The sequence below is a fragment of the Hyaena hyaena genome, unplaced genomic scaffold (assembly GCF_003009895.1).
Source record: "Hyaena hyaena isolate Hyena2069 unplaced genomic scaffold, ASM300989v1 scaffold_92, whole genome shotgun sequence".
Taxonomy (NCBI): Eukaryota; Metazoa; Chordata; class Mammalia; order Carnivora; family Hyaenidae; genus Hyaena; species Hyaena hyaena.
Window position 1 is genome coordinate 141,262 of NW_024080723.1, and position 17,992 is coordinate 159,253.

General features: G+C 36.0%; 1 protein-coding gene across 3 annotated transcripts in view; it reads left to right on the forward strand.

Annotated features, from left to right (window-relative positions):
• PMS1 (PMS1 homolog 1, mismatch repair system component) overlaps positions 1 to 17,992 on the forward strand; it is a 100,265-nt gene that overhangs the window by 39,398 nt on the left and 42,875 nt on the right. For all 3 annotated transcript variants that reach the window (XM_039234693.1, XM_039234694.1, XM_039234695.1), the window contains one exon: positions 3,404 to 3,567. In XM_039234693.1, coding sequence (XP_039090624.1) covers positions 3,404 to 3,567 — 164 coding nt within the window. The remainder of the gene's footprint in view (positions 1 to 3,403; positions 3,568 to 17,992) is intronic.

The window sequence follows — 17,992 nt, forward strand, 5'->3', positions numbered from 1 at the left end:
AAGAACATAGAGTGACAGGAGAAAAAGGCATAAGATGTCTCTGATGATAGAGTCTGATACAAATTCTGCTATGAGTGTGTCCTTTGTTTAGCAGGGAGGCAGAGTGCATACCTGTTGTGATTCCTGTGCACTCCTTCATCTCTGTCAACTTCACCTCAAGGTGAACTTGGCAGTGGCCTGTTTACTTTCCTAAGGCAGAAAATGTAGCACCACAGTGTAACAAGTGAGAAATACCATGGTGTTCCAAGGACTTTAGTTCTCTGTGTGAAGGTGACATGTTGCCCTTAGGCCAAAAAGATACTTACATAAAAATGGAGGGAAGCAAAAATAATTTTTTTAATTAAATTGTTAGTAATGTAATATGCCGATGAACTTTCCTGATCAAGAGAAAAGAAACAGAAAAAAATCAAATGTGGACAAAACAGAAATAAGCTTTTTCCTTGTTTTTTTTCCCCCCCGAAGATATTTTCTCTAGCATGTTGGGTTTTTGGTTTTTTTTAGTAAATTCCCTTTCAAAAATTAACAAAAATAACATGTGTCCCTTAACTAAGAAAACAGTCCAAACGAATTTGAGGTTTATTCTTAACACCATGTTTGTCTTTCTTTTTTCAATGCATTCATTTCTGTGCATGCATTTCGATTTGTTCATTCGAAACATTTTTGTTAAATACCTATCGGTTGTCATTGAAGTGTCGGTGATGTAATGTCATACGTGGTAGACAGCCATTTGCTCCCATGCTTCTTGTATTCTAAAAGGGGAGGTAGACACAATTTTTTTCAAATATTGATAATTTCTAGGAAGAAATAAAACATGGTTTCAGTGTGGGAGAATCAGTTTTTGATAGGGAGCGTATTCAGGGATGGATTCTTTAAAGAGGTGATACTTAGGTTAGGATCTGAAAGTTGATAAAGGAGTTAGCCATGCAAAAGGTAGGGGAAAGACCATATGCCAAAGTTCTGAGGTGCAAATAAGTATGATGTGTTGGAGGACACACCAGAAGGACAACATTGATAGGAAAGGAGATTGCCATCGTCAAGGATATATAGGACCATATAAGCTTTAACCCTTTTTATTCCCAACCCCTTTACTCCAGTTCTCCAGTGTTATTAATATTGTTTAAAACAGTTTTATGCTACTGTTAGGCCTTCCCCTACATCTTTTTCATTTCAGTAATTCCTATTTCACAGTTACATTGCAAATGCCAGCCATGTTGCCATCTTATGTTTACATTTGGCTAAAATTCTTTGCTTACCAATTTTATTTTCTCTTCTTTGGTCATGAAATTTCTGTTTTGATGTAATTCTCATTTGGCTAGTATTCATCCATGCTGTTTTCATCAGATGTACTTGGGTAATGAACTTCTGAATCCTTGTAGTGTTTCCAAAACATGGAAAGAGCCTAAGTGTCCATTAACTGACGAATGGATCAAGATGTGGTTTATCTATACAATGGAATACTACATGGCAATGAGAAAGAATGAAATCTGGCCATATGTAGCAACATGGATGGACCTTGAGGGTGTTATGCTGAGCAAAATAAGTCAGGCAGACAAGGACAGCTACCATATGTTTGCACGTATAGGAGGATTAGGAGGAATTTAATGGAGGACCGTGGGGGAGAAGAAGGGGAGAAATGGGGGGAGTAGGAGGGAGGCAAACCATGAGAGACTCTTGAATGTTGAGAACAAACTGAGGACTGCTGGGGGTGGGGGAGAGGGGAAGGGGGGTGATGGGCATGGAGGGAGGGCACTTGTGGGGATGAGCAGTGGGTGTTATATGGAAACCAACTTGACAATAAACTGTTAAAAAAAAGAAATTTGATGCTAGTGTTTCCTCATAAGGAACTTACTCTCTCTGAAAGTTTCTAAAATTTTATCCTTGCCCATAAATTAATCCTAAAATTTAGGATTTCCAGTGGAAATATGGTGTCTTTTTCTCTCCATACACACACACACACACACACACACACACACACACACACATTCCTACTTGTAGTAAGTTCTTGAAATTTGTACTAAATTTGTACTAAAGACTATAACTCAAGAAAATTTTCTTCTTTTTATTTAGTTAAATCTGTATTTGTTACTTTTTCTCTTCCTGCATCTCCTGATTTCATGCTAGGGTTTCTAAGTCTTTTATTTTCCTCACGATTGCCATCCATGTCTTTTGCTTGTTATGAGCAGTAGAGCAAAGATTGACCTATTGCAGGAACTTTTAGCCTTTCTGACTTTGATTCACATAGTACATTTTAACTGCAACTCAGCTCACAAATCTAATCAAAGCAAAAAATTCTTGATACAGTATATATCCTTACAATGTATGATGCACTCTATTTTCTGCTCTTGTTTAGTTTATTCTAGACTTTACTTTAAAAAAAATACTAGTTGCTGTATATACTAAATCAGTGATTCTAAACCAACGGCAATTTTGCCTCCCAGGAGACATTTGGCATTGTGTGGAGACATTATCATTGTCATGACGGGGTTGGATGCTGCTGGCATCTAGTAGGTAGAGGCCAGAGATACAACTACACATCCTACAATGTATAGGACAGCCCCCTTAACAAATATCAGTAGTGCCAAGTTGAAAAACTGTACACTAAATTGATTTTTTGACTCCTCAATGCTTTGTTTCTCTACCCTTGCAGTATATTCATTAGAATCACATGAGGAGATTGATTTAGTTAAGTTTAGATTAGCTCATGACTGGTAGTTTTAAAAGTTTCTCAGTGTTTGAAAAACACAGATTTATGGTATAGTAATGAGAAAATATCCAGGCCTGATTGTGTGTGTGTGTATGTGTGTGTGTGTGTGTGTGTGTGTGTGTGTGTGTTTAACAAAAGCTGATTATTAGCCTGATATGTAAGCATTATAATTTTTATTCAACTTTTTAGTTAAATAACTTCACTAAAAAAACATCTTCGTGTTAGGTTACACTGTATTTTGAATATTTGTTTTTCAGAAGATGAAATTAAACCAGGCATTTAGACATTATTTTAGATAAGAATTTTTAGTGTGTAATTAAGATTATCACATTTGCTCTACTTTATCCTTCTACCACCTATATATCGTGTAGACTGAGCATCTTTCCCAGGTGGTTTGAATATCAGCAGATTATTAAGATACTACATTCTGGTGAGCCCATGTTTCTCTGTGGTGGTAGAAATAAGATTATTCTTGTTTAAATCACACAGAAGAGATCATACTTAGCCAAGTCAGTCCAATTACTAATAAAAGAATCTAGAGCATCAGAATAGGTTGCAAAGTTGAGCCACTTTGGGTTCCCAGAGTTGGGAGAGGACTAGTCTTCAGTAACAAAAGAGGTAGAATATGTTGTATATAGATTTGAAGATGTGTGAAGTTCTTTTCACATCTAAATATGCTTTCCTCTTACCTGCCAACAGGTACAACTGTAACTGCTTTAAGATTGTTTAAGAATCTGCCTGTAAGAAAGCAGTTTTACTCAACTGCTAAAAAATGTAAAGATGAAATAAAAAAGATCCAGGATCTCCTCATAAGCTATGGTGTACTTAAACCTGACTTAAGGATTGTTTTTATACATAACAAGGTAAGCATTATTATGCTTCTATAAGATTTTTCAGTATATGATTTTATAAAGGCATAGTTTTATTTAAATCAGATATATAAAATCTTCTTGCAAAAATGTCCACATTTGTTTAGTTTATCGTTATTATACAAAGAGCCTCTTTACTTTTCTTATCTGATGTCGAAATGAAGTGTGATTGAACCTTTCATTTCTTAATTTCTGAGATCCGGGATTCTGCCAGTACATATCTAAGAAATACTTGAGTACTACCTAAATATGGAAATGAGTAAGACTTGTTCTTTTCCTCTAGGGAGTTCACAATTTAGTGACATTTTTCACCATCTATTACACACTGTTTCTTCTTTGGAAGGGTTTTTTTTGTTTGTTTTTTTAAAGGAAATTACCTCATTTCTTCCCATTTTTCAAGTGAGGCTGATTAAGAAATTCTTGCTTGATGAATCTTGGCAGAAATAAAGGTATTTTCTCATTCTGTTTTTCATAAAATTTCATATGTGCACTTGAAATATTTAAGAGAGGAAAGCAGAAGTATGGAACCCAATGGGGAGTTGAGAGTTAACATTTATTGAGGGCCTACAAAATGCTACCTCATACCCTAGATGTATTAAACTTCTATAATCCACAGCAACAACTGAGTGAGGTAGATACATCAGTTTACCATTGTCCTCTGGACTGAACTCAAGAGAAGTTTAATACTTAGCTCTGTGTCGCAGAGCTAATAAATTGAGATGGGATTTGAAACTTAACATGCCTACAGCATGCAGGCTATTGCCCTCTGCTATCTGGTCTTCCTATTTTAATACATTAAATGTATATAGTTCTTTTCCAGGTTTCAGAACACTTACTAATAACTTTGTAAGTTAGGCAGCATTATTTCTATTTCTATGAGGAACTTGAAGCTCAGAGTAATCAAAGAAATTGTTATGCATTTTACAGTAATTAGTAGTACTGGGGTAAGTACCCTTTTTCATCCAACATTCTTTCTATTCTGTGTCTATTGTTACTAAGATGATTCTGTATTAAACCAAACCATGGTGGAATATTTATGATCAAAATCTTTGGTCATTTAAAAAAAAAAAAAAACAGAAAAGAAAGAAAAACATTAAGATTAGTCAGCCACCTGTTCCTGCTACCATAGAGCTCAACCACATGATACCTTGAGATCTCTTCCAGCTCTACTATGCTGTGATTCCTCAGGATGTTAATAGATGGAGGCTCATCCTGCTAGTATAAATAACCCCATGACCTCTTGATCCAAAGGACATTTAGCAATTAAAAGCTGAATGTACCCAAGTTAAGAAAAGATCAAGGACAGAAGAAACAGTGATTGTGAAGGAAAGACATATGGAAAAGGTAAAATATGAAGATAGGAACTTATTTTTTTAAAAGAAAAGCAACTATAAGGAGAAAACTTTTGAGTAGGAGAAAATATAATAGAATAAAACAAGATTTCTGCCTCATGTAATAGAAATGAGTATTTAAAGTCAAATATATATTTTCTAAGTTTTGGATAAGTTTACATTATTTTCCCAACCACTGTAAGATCACCAATACAGGCATTATCTTTTGAGAATGGAAGGTAGTATTTTATAATATGCTTCATTTTATTATTTTTAAAGTATAGCACATCTGAACTTACATTAAACAAACACAAGTTGCTTGATAGCCTTCAGTAATTTCAGATGCAGTTCAAATCCTAAAGAGTATGCTGAGCATATTTTACCATGAAACTAATGTGAGATTATCAAAAATCTTATAGTAAAATTAAATATTAGGATTATTACATAAGGAGATCAAGGACTGAATTAGAACAGTCTATCTTCAAGCTTTCTTCTCTTAGTACAAATTATTGTTCCACTTTTTCTTTCTTAGTAGTGCTGGATTGTGCCTCAAATGCTGAAATATATTGTTAAACCTCCCAGAATAGCAGTGGCACATACCATAAATCTCTTAGAACACTGAGTCCTGCTCTGCCCTTAGCGTTTTACTTTTAAACATGTTTATCACTCTTTATGTGCTTTTCAGAAGAATTTTTTGCCTTAAAACTTAAACATGACTATATTGACATCTTTTTTTGAAATTTTTTCTACTTTATAAACAAACAATCATATTGCACATAATATGAGGAGTACTATTGCTATTTTGACATCTTGGATTAGATAGTGTTCCTTCTTTTTATGAAGGTTTAACCTGCCAAGACATTCTTTGAATACTGATAATGTTGATGTTCTTGCCAGTATGGTTATGTTAGAAAGAGGTATTTTTCTTCTTTCATCACCATGTTCCTTGAAAGCATATTGAATAATGAGACAGCCAAAGGGAAATAATTTACAAGTGGATTCAGTGACTTTATTTAAAGTAGATATTATTTGGAGAAATGCGAGAGCCATTCCTTAAATAAGCATTATAATCTTCAGCTTTAGTTGTAATAACTGAATTCCTATGAAGTCCTGCTATGTATATTTTCATTTATAATATAGTTATTTCCTAGAATTAAAAAATTTTCTCAATGTGGTTACCTGAAACCAATTTAGTATTCTTGCTCTTTCATAGGTGCATGAATAGTTTTATAGATGACTAGTTTAGAATATAACGTTCAACTGTGATGTCACATAAGGGATACAGTCATACTTCATAGTTGTTGGATATTGTGGATATTTTCTTCTGCCTAAAATACTTTTTATGGTTTTAAAAATTGTTATAAATTGAATTTTGTCTTGATAAGTAGAGGCCCACAGGTATTATAAAAACTGAATTGGACTATCATTGATATCAGAAGGTTTTAACTATTACAAGAGAGTAGTAATTTAAGGACTGACTTCCCACCTACCTACTTTACCTCTATGTCACATTAGTGTTAAGGCTTATTGGGATCAGTTTATTTTTAAGATCTGGAAGAATGATGACACAGCTTTGAAGAGTTGAATATCTCTGGCATCAGTCAGTCTGGGAAGAGGCAGGACTTTAGCTGGAAACAGAAACCCAGAAAACTGGCCATAGAGAATTGGTAGTGTGTGTAGTGGCTCCCTCTCTTGACACAGTTTTTTGGGTCTCTAGGAAGGTACTCTTTTGTGGTGATGGCTGAAGATTTAGGAGGAAGAGGGTGACCAAGAATGAGAAAGAAAGGACATGGTTATTAGATTATAAAATGAAGATTAAAAAGTTTATAATCTGTATCTCCAACATTCATGATATTCTCTTTGTTCATTGTATTATTTTTTGCATCTTTTAGCCTTTTACTCAAATATTGTTAAATGTCTCAGTTTTGTTTCAGCTCTGCTATATGAGGAATCAAGAAAAGGTCTACAGTTGGGCCAGTGTTAAAGGGTCAACCCCTACCCACATCCCAAGCAAGGTTATGGAGGCACTGTATTCAACAAGAAATTCTAGTTCAGAACTGTAGTTCAAATGTACTTTCCTTAAATTCTGTTTACTTCTTCTAGTCCAACTTTGAAAGTTTGGGTGGGGTTTGTTTGTTTGTTTTTAATTAAGGAAGGTAGAGGTCCATTCAGATAAGAGTTTTCAGGTTAGTTTGAGGCTGATTATCAGTCATGATTGATTGGTTGGTTGGGGTTTTTTGGTGGTGTTTTGTTTTGTTGCTGCCTGCAAATTAATAATAACTAAATTCTTTAAATAGTTCTCATGTTTTCTTCTTTATGTTCATTTCTTTTACTTTTCACCTAATTTCTGTGAATTATTATATAGAAAAGATGAGAGATCTATATAAGTCACATTTTATTGTAGTTTTTTTAAGCCTATTATTTTTATTTTTTAATTTTTCCTCATTTATTTATTTATTTATTTCATAATTTATTGTCAAGTTGGTTTCCATATAACTCCCACTGCCCATCCCAACAAGTGTCCTCCTCCATGCCCATCAACCCCCCTTCCCCTCTCTCCCACCACATCAGCCCCCAGTTTTTTCTCAGTATTCAAGAGTCTCTCATGATTTGCCTCCCTCCCTCTGCCTAGCTATTTTTTCCCCTTCTCCTCCCCTTGGTCCTCTGTTAAGTTTCTCCTGTTCCACTTGTAATTAAAAACATATGGTATCTGTTTTTCTCTGCCTGACTTATTTTGCTCAGCATAACACCCTCGAGTTCCATCCATGTTACTACAAATGGCCACATTTCATTCTTTCTCATTGCCGTGTAGTATTCCATTATATAGATAAACCACGTGTTCTTGATCCATTCATCATTTGATGGACATTTAGGCTCTTTTCATGATTTGGCTATTGTTGAAAGTGCTGCTGTGAACATTAGGGTACCTATGCCCCTATGCATCAGCACTCCTGTATCCCTTGGGTAAATTCCTAGCAGGGCTATTGCTGGGTCATAGGGGAGTTCTACTGTTAATTTTTTGAGGAATCTCCACACTGTTTTCCAGAGGGGCTGCACCAGTTTGCATTTCCCACCAGCAGTGTAGGAGGGTGCCCATTTCTCCACATCTCACCAGCATCTACAGTTTCCTGATTTGTTCATTTTAGCCACTCTGACCTGTGTGAGGTAGTATCTCAGTGTGGTTTTGATTTGTATTTCCCTGATGATGAGGGACGCTGAGCATCGTTTCATGTGTCTGTTGGCCATCTGGATGTCCTCTTTGGAGAAGTGTCTGTTCATATCTTCTGCCCGTTTCTTCACTGGATTATTTGTTTTTCGGGTGTGGAGTTTGGTGAGTTTTATAGATTTTGGATACTAGCCCTTAATCTGATATGTCATTTACAACTATCTTTTCCCATTCTATCAGTTGCCTATTAGTTTTATTGGTTGTTTACTTTGCCGTGCAGAAGCTTTTTATCTTGATGAGGTCCCAGTAGTTCATTTTTGCTCTTGATTCCCTTGCCTTTGGGGATGTGTCAAGTAAGAAGTTGCTGTGATTGAGGTCAAGGAGGTCATTTCCTGCTTTCTCCTCTAGGGTGTTGATGGTTCCTTGTCTCACATTCAGCTCCTTTATCCATTTTGCGTTTGTTTTTGTATATGGTGTAAGAAAGTGATCTAGTTTTATTCTTTTGCATATTGCTGTCCAGTTCTCCCAGCACCATCTAGTTTATTTATTTTGAGAGAGAGAGAGAGAGCACATGCACACATGAGTGGAAAGGGGAAGAGTGAGAAGGGAGGAGAGACTCCCAAGCAGGCTCTGCACTGTCAGCACAGAGCCCAGCACAGGGCTTGATCTCACAAACTTTAAGATCATGACCTGAGCTGAAATCAATAGTCAGATACTCAACAGAAATGAGCCACCCAGGCACTACTGTAGTTTATTTTTTATTTTGATGTTTATCCATACTGTTGAAGGAATCCCTGAATTCTTCCCCTATCCCCAGCAAGACATAGTTCTTCATCTTTTTCTGTATCATTATTTATATATTTCTATTATGTCATTTTTGCTTTGTTGCCAGTGATTTGTGTCCTATCTCCCCTTCTCAGCAGACTCTTGGGGGAGGGAGAACTGCATCTAATTCACATTCTTCTGAATATTCAGTGCATAGCACAGAATAAAATACTAAATGAAATAGTTGGTGCTAAAATCAAAATCACAAATTTATAAAGCTCCAGTTTTGAACACTTTGGCCTGTATCAAACCAGATGTCACTGGAGAATCCAAAAGGATGGATCCTCAAGAAAAGATTCATTTTATATGATATGAGGATTCATCGTTTTAGATTTTCCAGTTACCTCTTAGATCTTTACACAGTATATTTTCACTTGTATTCATATATACTGTTTCAGGGTGTTTCTTTTCTTGGCAGGTAAATCATTGATATGTCTTCATTAGAACTAGAACTAGTTAGGAAATACATTAAGACTGCATGGATGTGACAGTGAGGGGGAAACACTTGACAGGGACATAGTCTTTAAGAGTTATTTAATATATTTTGTTTCTGTTAACATAGTTAAATGGAACTATGTAATTATTTCTTGACAGATTCTCTAACCATTACATCTTACAGTTACTATTTATCCTAATACATTTCTCTACTTCAAAATAGTAGATTTCTCTTCTGATGAAGTTTCCAGAGAATTCTGCACATGATCTCTAAGGTCCTTTTCAACTCTAAACCTCTTTGATTTTTAAGGATGTCTACATAAATCTTAAGCACTTCATTTCTTTCTTACAAAATTGTAGTTTCACATTTCTGTCACTTACAAGTTCTAAGAAGGTGATTTAAGTATTAAATCACAAAATATAAGCATTTGTGCCTCCTAGATTCCTGGTCTTTACATCTGGAAAAGGCCACTGAAAATCTTCTTTGACCTGTCCCAAACCTTTTAGCAAATAGAGTATTTTTATTCCTATCCCTTCCCATTTTATCTTCATATGACCATGTGAGTGGATTGCCCAATAACTTAAATGTTTAATGTAGCATAAGATGAGCTAAAGTTCAAATCTCTTAGATTTTAATGCAAAGTTTATTCTCCTTTGCTATAGCTTTTCCATAGCTAGTAGATACAGAGCTTTGAGTAGGTGCTATGGAATAATTATGTGATGGCCTGTGGAAGAATTACTGGATAGGACTTTACAGAATAAGTGAGGAAGATGTGAATATGTATAAACATTTAAATAGATGAAAAGAATAATGAAAATTTATTGATTATCAAGTGATGTTGGTAAATACTATGAAAAGTAAGAGGAGGGAAAGGTGACTTCAGGCTAGAATAGTCAAGGACGATTCATGGTGGATATGGTTTGATCTGTATCCTTCTGTGGATGTTTAACAAATGTCTTGGCTGGACTGGGGCTAATGTTGGTATAGATCAGTGTCTGGAGATAGGTCTAATCCCCATAAACAAAAGTTCTTTCTTGCTCTGAATAGATAAAATGTCACTTTACCAGTCAAAAAATGTTTAGAGAACTTGCCTAAAGCATAAGAGCTTCGTGGAAATAAACTTAAAACCTCTTTATAGCTAGAATTCAGTTCCATACTAAATGGAGATGGTAAGGTAGGAGAAGGTCAGCAGAATCTCTGAGAAAAATCCCAGTGAGTATTTGAAGGTATCTGATCTGGACAGATAGCAAAATGTCTTTTTAGGCTTTTATTGATAGGAGCCAGATGAGAGCCCAGTGATGAGAGCCCAGAGCCTAGCCCAATGAATTGGTAGTTAGCAACAGGGATTCTTTAAGATAACAGGACTATCTCTCTCTCCTCAGTGCTTCTGCCTGTATATTCAGATGGAATTACCAGAACTCTGAATCCTGCAAGACCTCTCTAGTCTTTCACTTAAGAGTTAAAGTCTTGCAGCTGTGAAGTGCTTTGGGACTGCCAGCCCTAATCTCCTCATGTTTTTGTTCCCTTTTTGTCAATCAGTTCAAGAAGCCTGAGTCTCTCAACTCATTATCACTCTGGACTCTTTTTCTCATCCAAATCATCTGTCTCTCCTACATCCCCATGTCCTGAAATGTCCCATTTCATGATTAGTCACAAGTAAAATCCTCTGTGGTCCTTAGCCTTTTCTTGCTCTGAAATCTGACTTTCCCTGAGGAACACTATGTCCTCTGCAGCCTTTTCAAATGGTGACTAATTTCTCTTACCTGTTTCTCACCTCATTGTTCCTCATTGCAGCTTCCAGACCATTCTGTTTCCTCTCCAACCCAAAATCTCATTCAGATTTGAATTTCATGCCTTTAGATCTCTAGATCACTATCACTCTGGTGATTTCAGCATCCACATAGTGGATCCTAGCTTCTCAAGTCTTTTACCTTTTCTCCAGTGATTGTTTTTTCTACCCTACTATAGCTATTAATTCCAGTGGCTATACCATAGACTTTGTCATTGCCAAAAACTACCTCCATAATTTCATTGCTAGTATTTCATTCTCTGACCATCACCTACCTCCCGTCTCTCCAACTTATTCCCTCCAGCAACCTTCAGACTCTACTGGACCTGTGATCCATTGATCCTACCGTCTTTAATTATTTCTTATCCATTATGTCTTCAGTTCTCTAATTAAATTATAAGATCCATAATTATCATTCTGTCCTTGGGTACTCCCTTAGTTTTCTTTCTTCTCTCTCACTGAACTGTACTTGTTGGACTAACCAAATCCTGGTGAAAGCCATCTTTTTGTCTTCTTGGTGCCTGAACCAAGGTGAATGTTGTGGAGAAAATACACACCCGTCCTGACTCATACCACTATAAATTCATGATCATTAATTTTAGTACTTCCTGGCAGTCATACCGTGTTTCTCTAGTGCATTTTTCTCTCCTGATCTCCTGCATCAGTGTAAACAGACTGTAACGTGCATGCGGATCACCTGGGGGTTCAGGATGCAGATTTTGATTCGGTAGATTAGAAAGGGGCTGAGATTGTACATTTTCAACAAGCCTCCAGATGATGTGGTTGCTGTTCTTCATGAACTACACATTGATTGGCAAGGTCCCAAATGGCCATTTCATCTGTTCTGTCCTCAGACAGCTAACACCTTCTCCATCTTCAATGCCATCTGACCTTGCGTCCTATTTTAGTGAGAAAATTGAGGCAATCAGAAAAGGACTTCCACAAACCATCCACCTAACTGCAGCTGTGTCCATACATTCAGCCTTCCCTTCTATCACTATGGATGTACTCCCAATGTTCTTAGGAAAAACTGATTCCTTAACTTGTGCAACACTTCTAGAAATAGTTGTCTTTATTCATTGTCTCCAATTACTGTCCTCCCATTCTCTCTTGAACCTACTTTCTCTCAGTCTTTCTCTATCACTCCCCCAAAACTGCTCTTGTCAAGGTCACCATTTACCTCCATGGTAAACTCCATCAATTACCTCTGTACTTCTCAGTCCTTATCTTATTTAGCATTTGCCATAGTTGATCTTCCCATCCTTGAAAGACTTTTTAACTTGTCTTCTAGGTGTACACACCTTGGTTTTTTTCCTATCTCTCTTTCTACATCAGTCTTCTAGCAGCATTTTATATCCTAACTTCTAAACTTTTAATGTTCTAGAATTTACTCTTGTATGTGTGTGTGTGTGTGTATTTTCAGAGCGTGCTTATTCAAATGACTTTACATATAATTTATCCATTGATAACTCCTAATTTTTTTATCCCCATTCTTTAACTCTTCCCTGAGCTCAGATTACCACCCAGAATCCCTCTGCATATTTGGTAATAATAATTTGACATATTTAACTTGTCAAAAACTGAGCTGTATATCTCCTCTTCTGAAACTTTTTTTTACATCTTTTCCCATCAATGTATGAGAACTGTTTTTCTAGTTGGCAAACCAAATGCCTTAAAGTTATTCTTGACTATTGATTCTCTTTTACTTTGATTCAAGAGTAGATTCTGTAGGCCGACCTTCAAAATATATGCAAAACCTAACCAGATTTCGCCATGTCTGACTACCACTGTGGTCCAAGCTACCATCATCTCTCACCTGAGTTTTTTTTTTTTTTTTTTTAATAGTATCCTAATTGGATCTTTCCATTTCCTTCTTTGCTGTTTTCAGTCTTTACTTCCCAGTAGCTAGAGTGATTCTGTAAAAATGTAAGTCAGATCATGGAGCTCTTCTTTAATGAGTTTCCGTATCAGTAAAATCAAAGCCTTTATAAATGTCCTATGAATTTTACATCCAGGTCAGTAAACTTTTTTTTTTTTTTAGAAAGAATCGTATAGTAAATACTTTGGAGTTTTGGGGCTATACAGTCTCTTACAACTATTCAGCTTTGCTGTTGTAGCATGAAAGCAGCCATAGACCATAAAATTTCAAAAACATTTTTTAAGGCAATCAGCCCTTGGGCTGTAGTTTGCTTATCCCTTTTGTAGAATGGTCTGGCCCACCATTTCATCTGATCTCATTTATTTCTTTCCTCTTACTCACTTTGTTTCAGTTGAACTAGTTTCTTTGTTATTCCTTGAACTTGCCAGTCACATTTTCAATTTAGGACCTTTGTATTTGTAGTTCCTTTGCCTAGAACATTTTTTCTATACATCTAGCTCAATCTCATCTTTTAAAACTTCTCAGGCTTTCTTTAGCCACCCTAAAATTGCAGTCGTTTCCCCTGTCTCACACACATCTTCCTGCTCTATTTTTTTCTTAAAACTCATCACCAACTAATGTGCTGTATATTATACTTACCTTGATTTATTATCTAGAATATAATTTCCATGAGGGGAAAGGTGTTTTACTATTGTTTCACTGCTGTATTCCTAGACCCTACTGTAATATTTCATGTAGGTACTCAAAAAAAATGTGTGGTAAATGAATGTAATCAGGGGTTCAGAGCAGGGAGGACAGGAGTGCTCCATCACCTGGGTGGTAGTAGTGCATACTAGATTGTGATGGTAGGTAGTTAAGTACTTAAGATGTGGGCAGATGAGGATACTAAAGATTAAAGACAGCAACTGAAACAGAGAGGTGGCAAAATAGCAAGTATCAGCTCTTAGACCTGAAACACTTCTTTTCCTTCTGGGGTACTTATAGAAAGTCTGAGAAGAGGAAGGGCTGAATTTGGTCACTAGGCAGATGTGGGTATTATTTATTCAGTGAAGTAGACATAACCTGTAAAAGCAATCTAATCTAGGACCACTCTCCCCCAAGTGGGTGAGTCATAGGGGGATTCTGTTATGGCATTTGCTAATATATTTTAGAATTTGCTAATGTGGATAAATGGATCAAGATCATTTTAGGTAGAGAAATAGTGTGAACTTAGAAGGTATAGGTAGATAAGTGCAGAGCACATTTAGAGGCAGTTAAATCAGTTTAGGTGTGTCAGGTATTTTATATAGAGGAGTAGAGGAAGATCGTGAAAGATAATTTGAGGTTAGATTATAAGGGTCTTGAATTCTAGGCTGAATCTTTTTTTTTTTTTAAATAGAAAATTGGGAGTAGAGAAGTGACTTGATCAAGGTGTTAACTCTGACAGTTAGTTTGGCAGTAGTGTGTGGGAAAGAATTATAGGAGGCTTTAAGTAGTGAATGTTATGGCTTTAAGCTATAACAAAAGTCCAGGCGCTGTGGGCCTGAATAAGGATAAATACACTGACAAAGAAAGCAAAGGGCCTCTCTGATAGCTATTATAAGGAAGAATCAATGAGACTGGTTGACTGCATGTGGAAAATGAACACAAATGATCTGAAGATATCTGATTAATTTACATGCCTAGGAAAATGATAATGCTACATCCCTTTTATATCCCTGGATAGGTGTATCTGACTTTCACTTTTAATGTGTAGTTACCTTCGTTATTACTCTGACATAATCTTAATTTCACTTTAAAAAGAATCTAATCCAAAAAATGAGGTTTGGAAGTGAAGTTATTATTACTTCAATAGAGGTTTTGGTAACTAGTCAATTAAGAAAGAAAAGCTAATCATTTCCAGGTTGGATGTTACTTTTTAGCTTTAAAACTTACTGCTTGTTTTTAAAAAGAGGCACAAGGGGCATGTGGGTGGCTCAGTTGGTTAAGCCTACAACTCTTGATTTTGGCTCAGGTCATGATCTCATGGTTTTGAGGTCAAGCCCCATGTTGCGCTATGTGCTGGGCATGGGTCCTGCTTAAGATTCTCCTTCTCCCTCTTCCTCTCTCCCACCCCTATGCAGGTGTATGTGCGCGTGCGCGCGCGCACACACACACACTCTCTATCTCTCTCTCTTTCAAAAAAAAAGGCATAAAATGGGAAAAATAATAAGGTTATCTATAACCAGGATATTGTCTGAATAAAATAGGATGCTTGGGAAAAGAAATACCATCAGGGAAATACCAGGAGCCAGCTGATGGGAGTGTTGGAAGCTCAGGATTTGGTCTCTCTCTCTCTCTCTCTCTCTCTCTCTCTCCCTCTCCCTCTCCCTCTCCCTCTCCCTCCCTCCCTCTCTCTCCCTCCCTCTCCCTCCCTCCCTCTCCCTCTCTCCCTCTCCCTCTCTTTCTTTCTTTTTTTCTTAACATTATTTTGTCAAGAACACTTAATGTGAGAGCTGCCTCTTAAACGTTTTAGTATACAGTGCAATATTGTTGACTAGAGGTACAATGTTATATAGCATATCTTTAAAACTAAATTGTGTTTAACTGAAATTTGATGCCCACTCATTAGTAATGCCCTATTTTCCCCTCTTCCCCCATCGACTGGATAACTACCATGCCATTCTTTGATTTAATGAACTTAACTATTTTAAATACCTCATATAAGTGGAAACATGTATTTGTCTCTCTGTGACTGGCTTATTTCACTTGGCATAATATCCTCAAGATTCCTCCATGTTGTCACATATTATAGAATTTCCTTTTTTAAGGCCGAATAATATTCTATCAAATGGACATACTACATTTCCTTTATTGATTCATCAGTGGACATTTAAGTTATTTCCATATCATGGCTGTTGCAAATAGTGCTGCAGTGAATGTAGGAGTGCTAATATCACTTTAAGAGTCTGATTTCAATTCCTTTGAATAAATGCTCATGAGATTGGATTGCTAGATTATATAGTAGTTCTATTTTTAATATTTTGAGGTACCTCCATACTGTTTCCATAGTATTTGCATTCCCATGAATAGTACACAAGGTTTCCAGTTTCTCCACATCTTCTCCAATATTTGTCTTTTCATTTTTTGATAATAGCCATCCTGACAAGTGTGAGGTGATAACTCATTGCAGTTTTGATTTGCATTTACCTGATAATTAGTGAGATTGAGCATTGTTCCACATTTTTGATGGCCTTTTATATTTCTTCTTTGGAGAAATGTCTGTTCATGGTCTTCGCCCATTTTCTAGTTGTTATTAGTATTTTTGTTAGTGAATTGTAGGAGTGCCTTATATACTTTGGAGATTAATCATCAGATATATGGTTTGCACATGTTTTCTACCATTCCATGAGTTGCCTTTTCATTCTGTTGATAGCTCCCTTAGCTGTGCAGAAGCATTTTAGTTTGATTAGTTCCTCTTGTCTGTTTTTCTTTGTTGCTTGTGCTTTTGGTGTAATATCAAAGAAATCATTGCCAAAATCAACGTCATGAAGATTTTTGCCTGTCTTCTCTTTTAGAAGTTTTACAATATTTGGTCTTATATTTAAGTCTTTATTCATTTTAAATTGATTTCTGTGTGTGAGGTAAGATAAGGGTCCAACTTCATTCTTTTTTACATGGATATCATTTTTCCAGCCCTGTTGATTGAGGAGACTCTCCTTTCTGCATTGTGTGTTCTTGACATCCTCGTCAGACATCAGTTGACGATATATGCATGGATTTATTTCTGGGCTTTCTACTCATGGATCTATTTCTGCCTTTATGACTGTATTTATGGCAGTATCATACTGTTGTGTTTACTGTAACTTTGTAAAATACTTTGAAACTAGGTAGTGTGATGTCTCCAGTTTTGTTCAAATCAATCTCTGGATTGATTTGGCTGTTTGTGGTCTTTTGTGGTTCCATGAGTTTTAGAATTGTGTTTTTTTATTTCTATAAAGAATGTCATTAGGATTTTTGGTAGGAATTGCATTGAATTTGTAGATTGCTTTGGGTAATATGAACATTTTAACAATATTTAATCTTCTGATCCATGAACACAGGATGCCTTCCCATTTGTCATCTTTAATTTCTTTTGTCCGTGTTTTTGTGGTTCTCAGCATACAAGTCTTATCCCTTACCTCTTAAATTTATTCCTAAGTATTTTTTTCTTTTTTGGTGCTATCGTAAATGGGATTGCTTTTCTAATTCTTTTTCAAATAGCTCATTGTTAGTGGATAGGAACGTAGCTGGTTTTGTATGTTGATTTTGCATCTTGCAACTTTACTGAATTTATTAGTTTTAACAGTTCTTTTATATGATTTTTTGTTATTTATTTTGAGAGAGAGAAAGAGCGGGGGACGAGTGAAGAGACAGAATTCCAAGTAGGCTCTGAGCTGTCATTGTGGAGCCCTACACAGGTCTCAAACCCATGAATCATGAGATCATGACCTGGGCCTAAATTAAGAGTCAGATGCTAACCCAACTGAACCACTCAGGCACCCCTTAACAGTTTTCTGATGGTGTCTTCAGGGTTTTCTATATATGGGATCATGTCATCTGCAAACAGGGACAATTTTATTTCTTCCTTTCTGGTTTAGATGCCTTTTATTTATTTATCTTGTCTAATTGCTTTAGCCAGGACTTTAAGTTTTATGATGAATAGAAGTGGCAAGAATAGGCATCTTTGTCTTGTTACTGATCTTAAAGAAAAAAACGTAGTTTTTTACCATGGAGTATGATGGCTGCTATGGAATTTTCATATGGTTTTATTATGTCGAGTTACTTTCCTCCTGTTCTTAGTTTATTGAGTTTTTAATCATGAAATCGTGTTGAGTTCTCTCAACTGCTTTTTCTGAACCTGTTGAGACAATCATGTGATTTTTATCCTTTATTTTGTTAATATAGTATATCACAAAAACCAATGGTTAGTTTTTTCTGCTATTTTTCTATTTTGTCTTTATGTTATTTCTGCTCTCCTCTAATCTTTATTTCC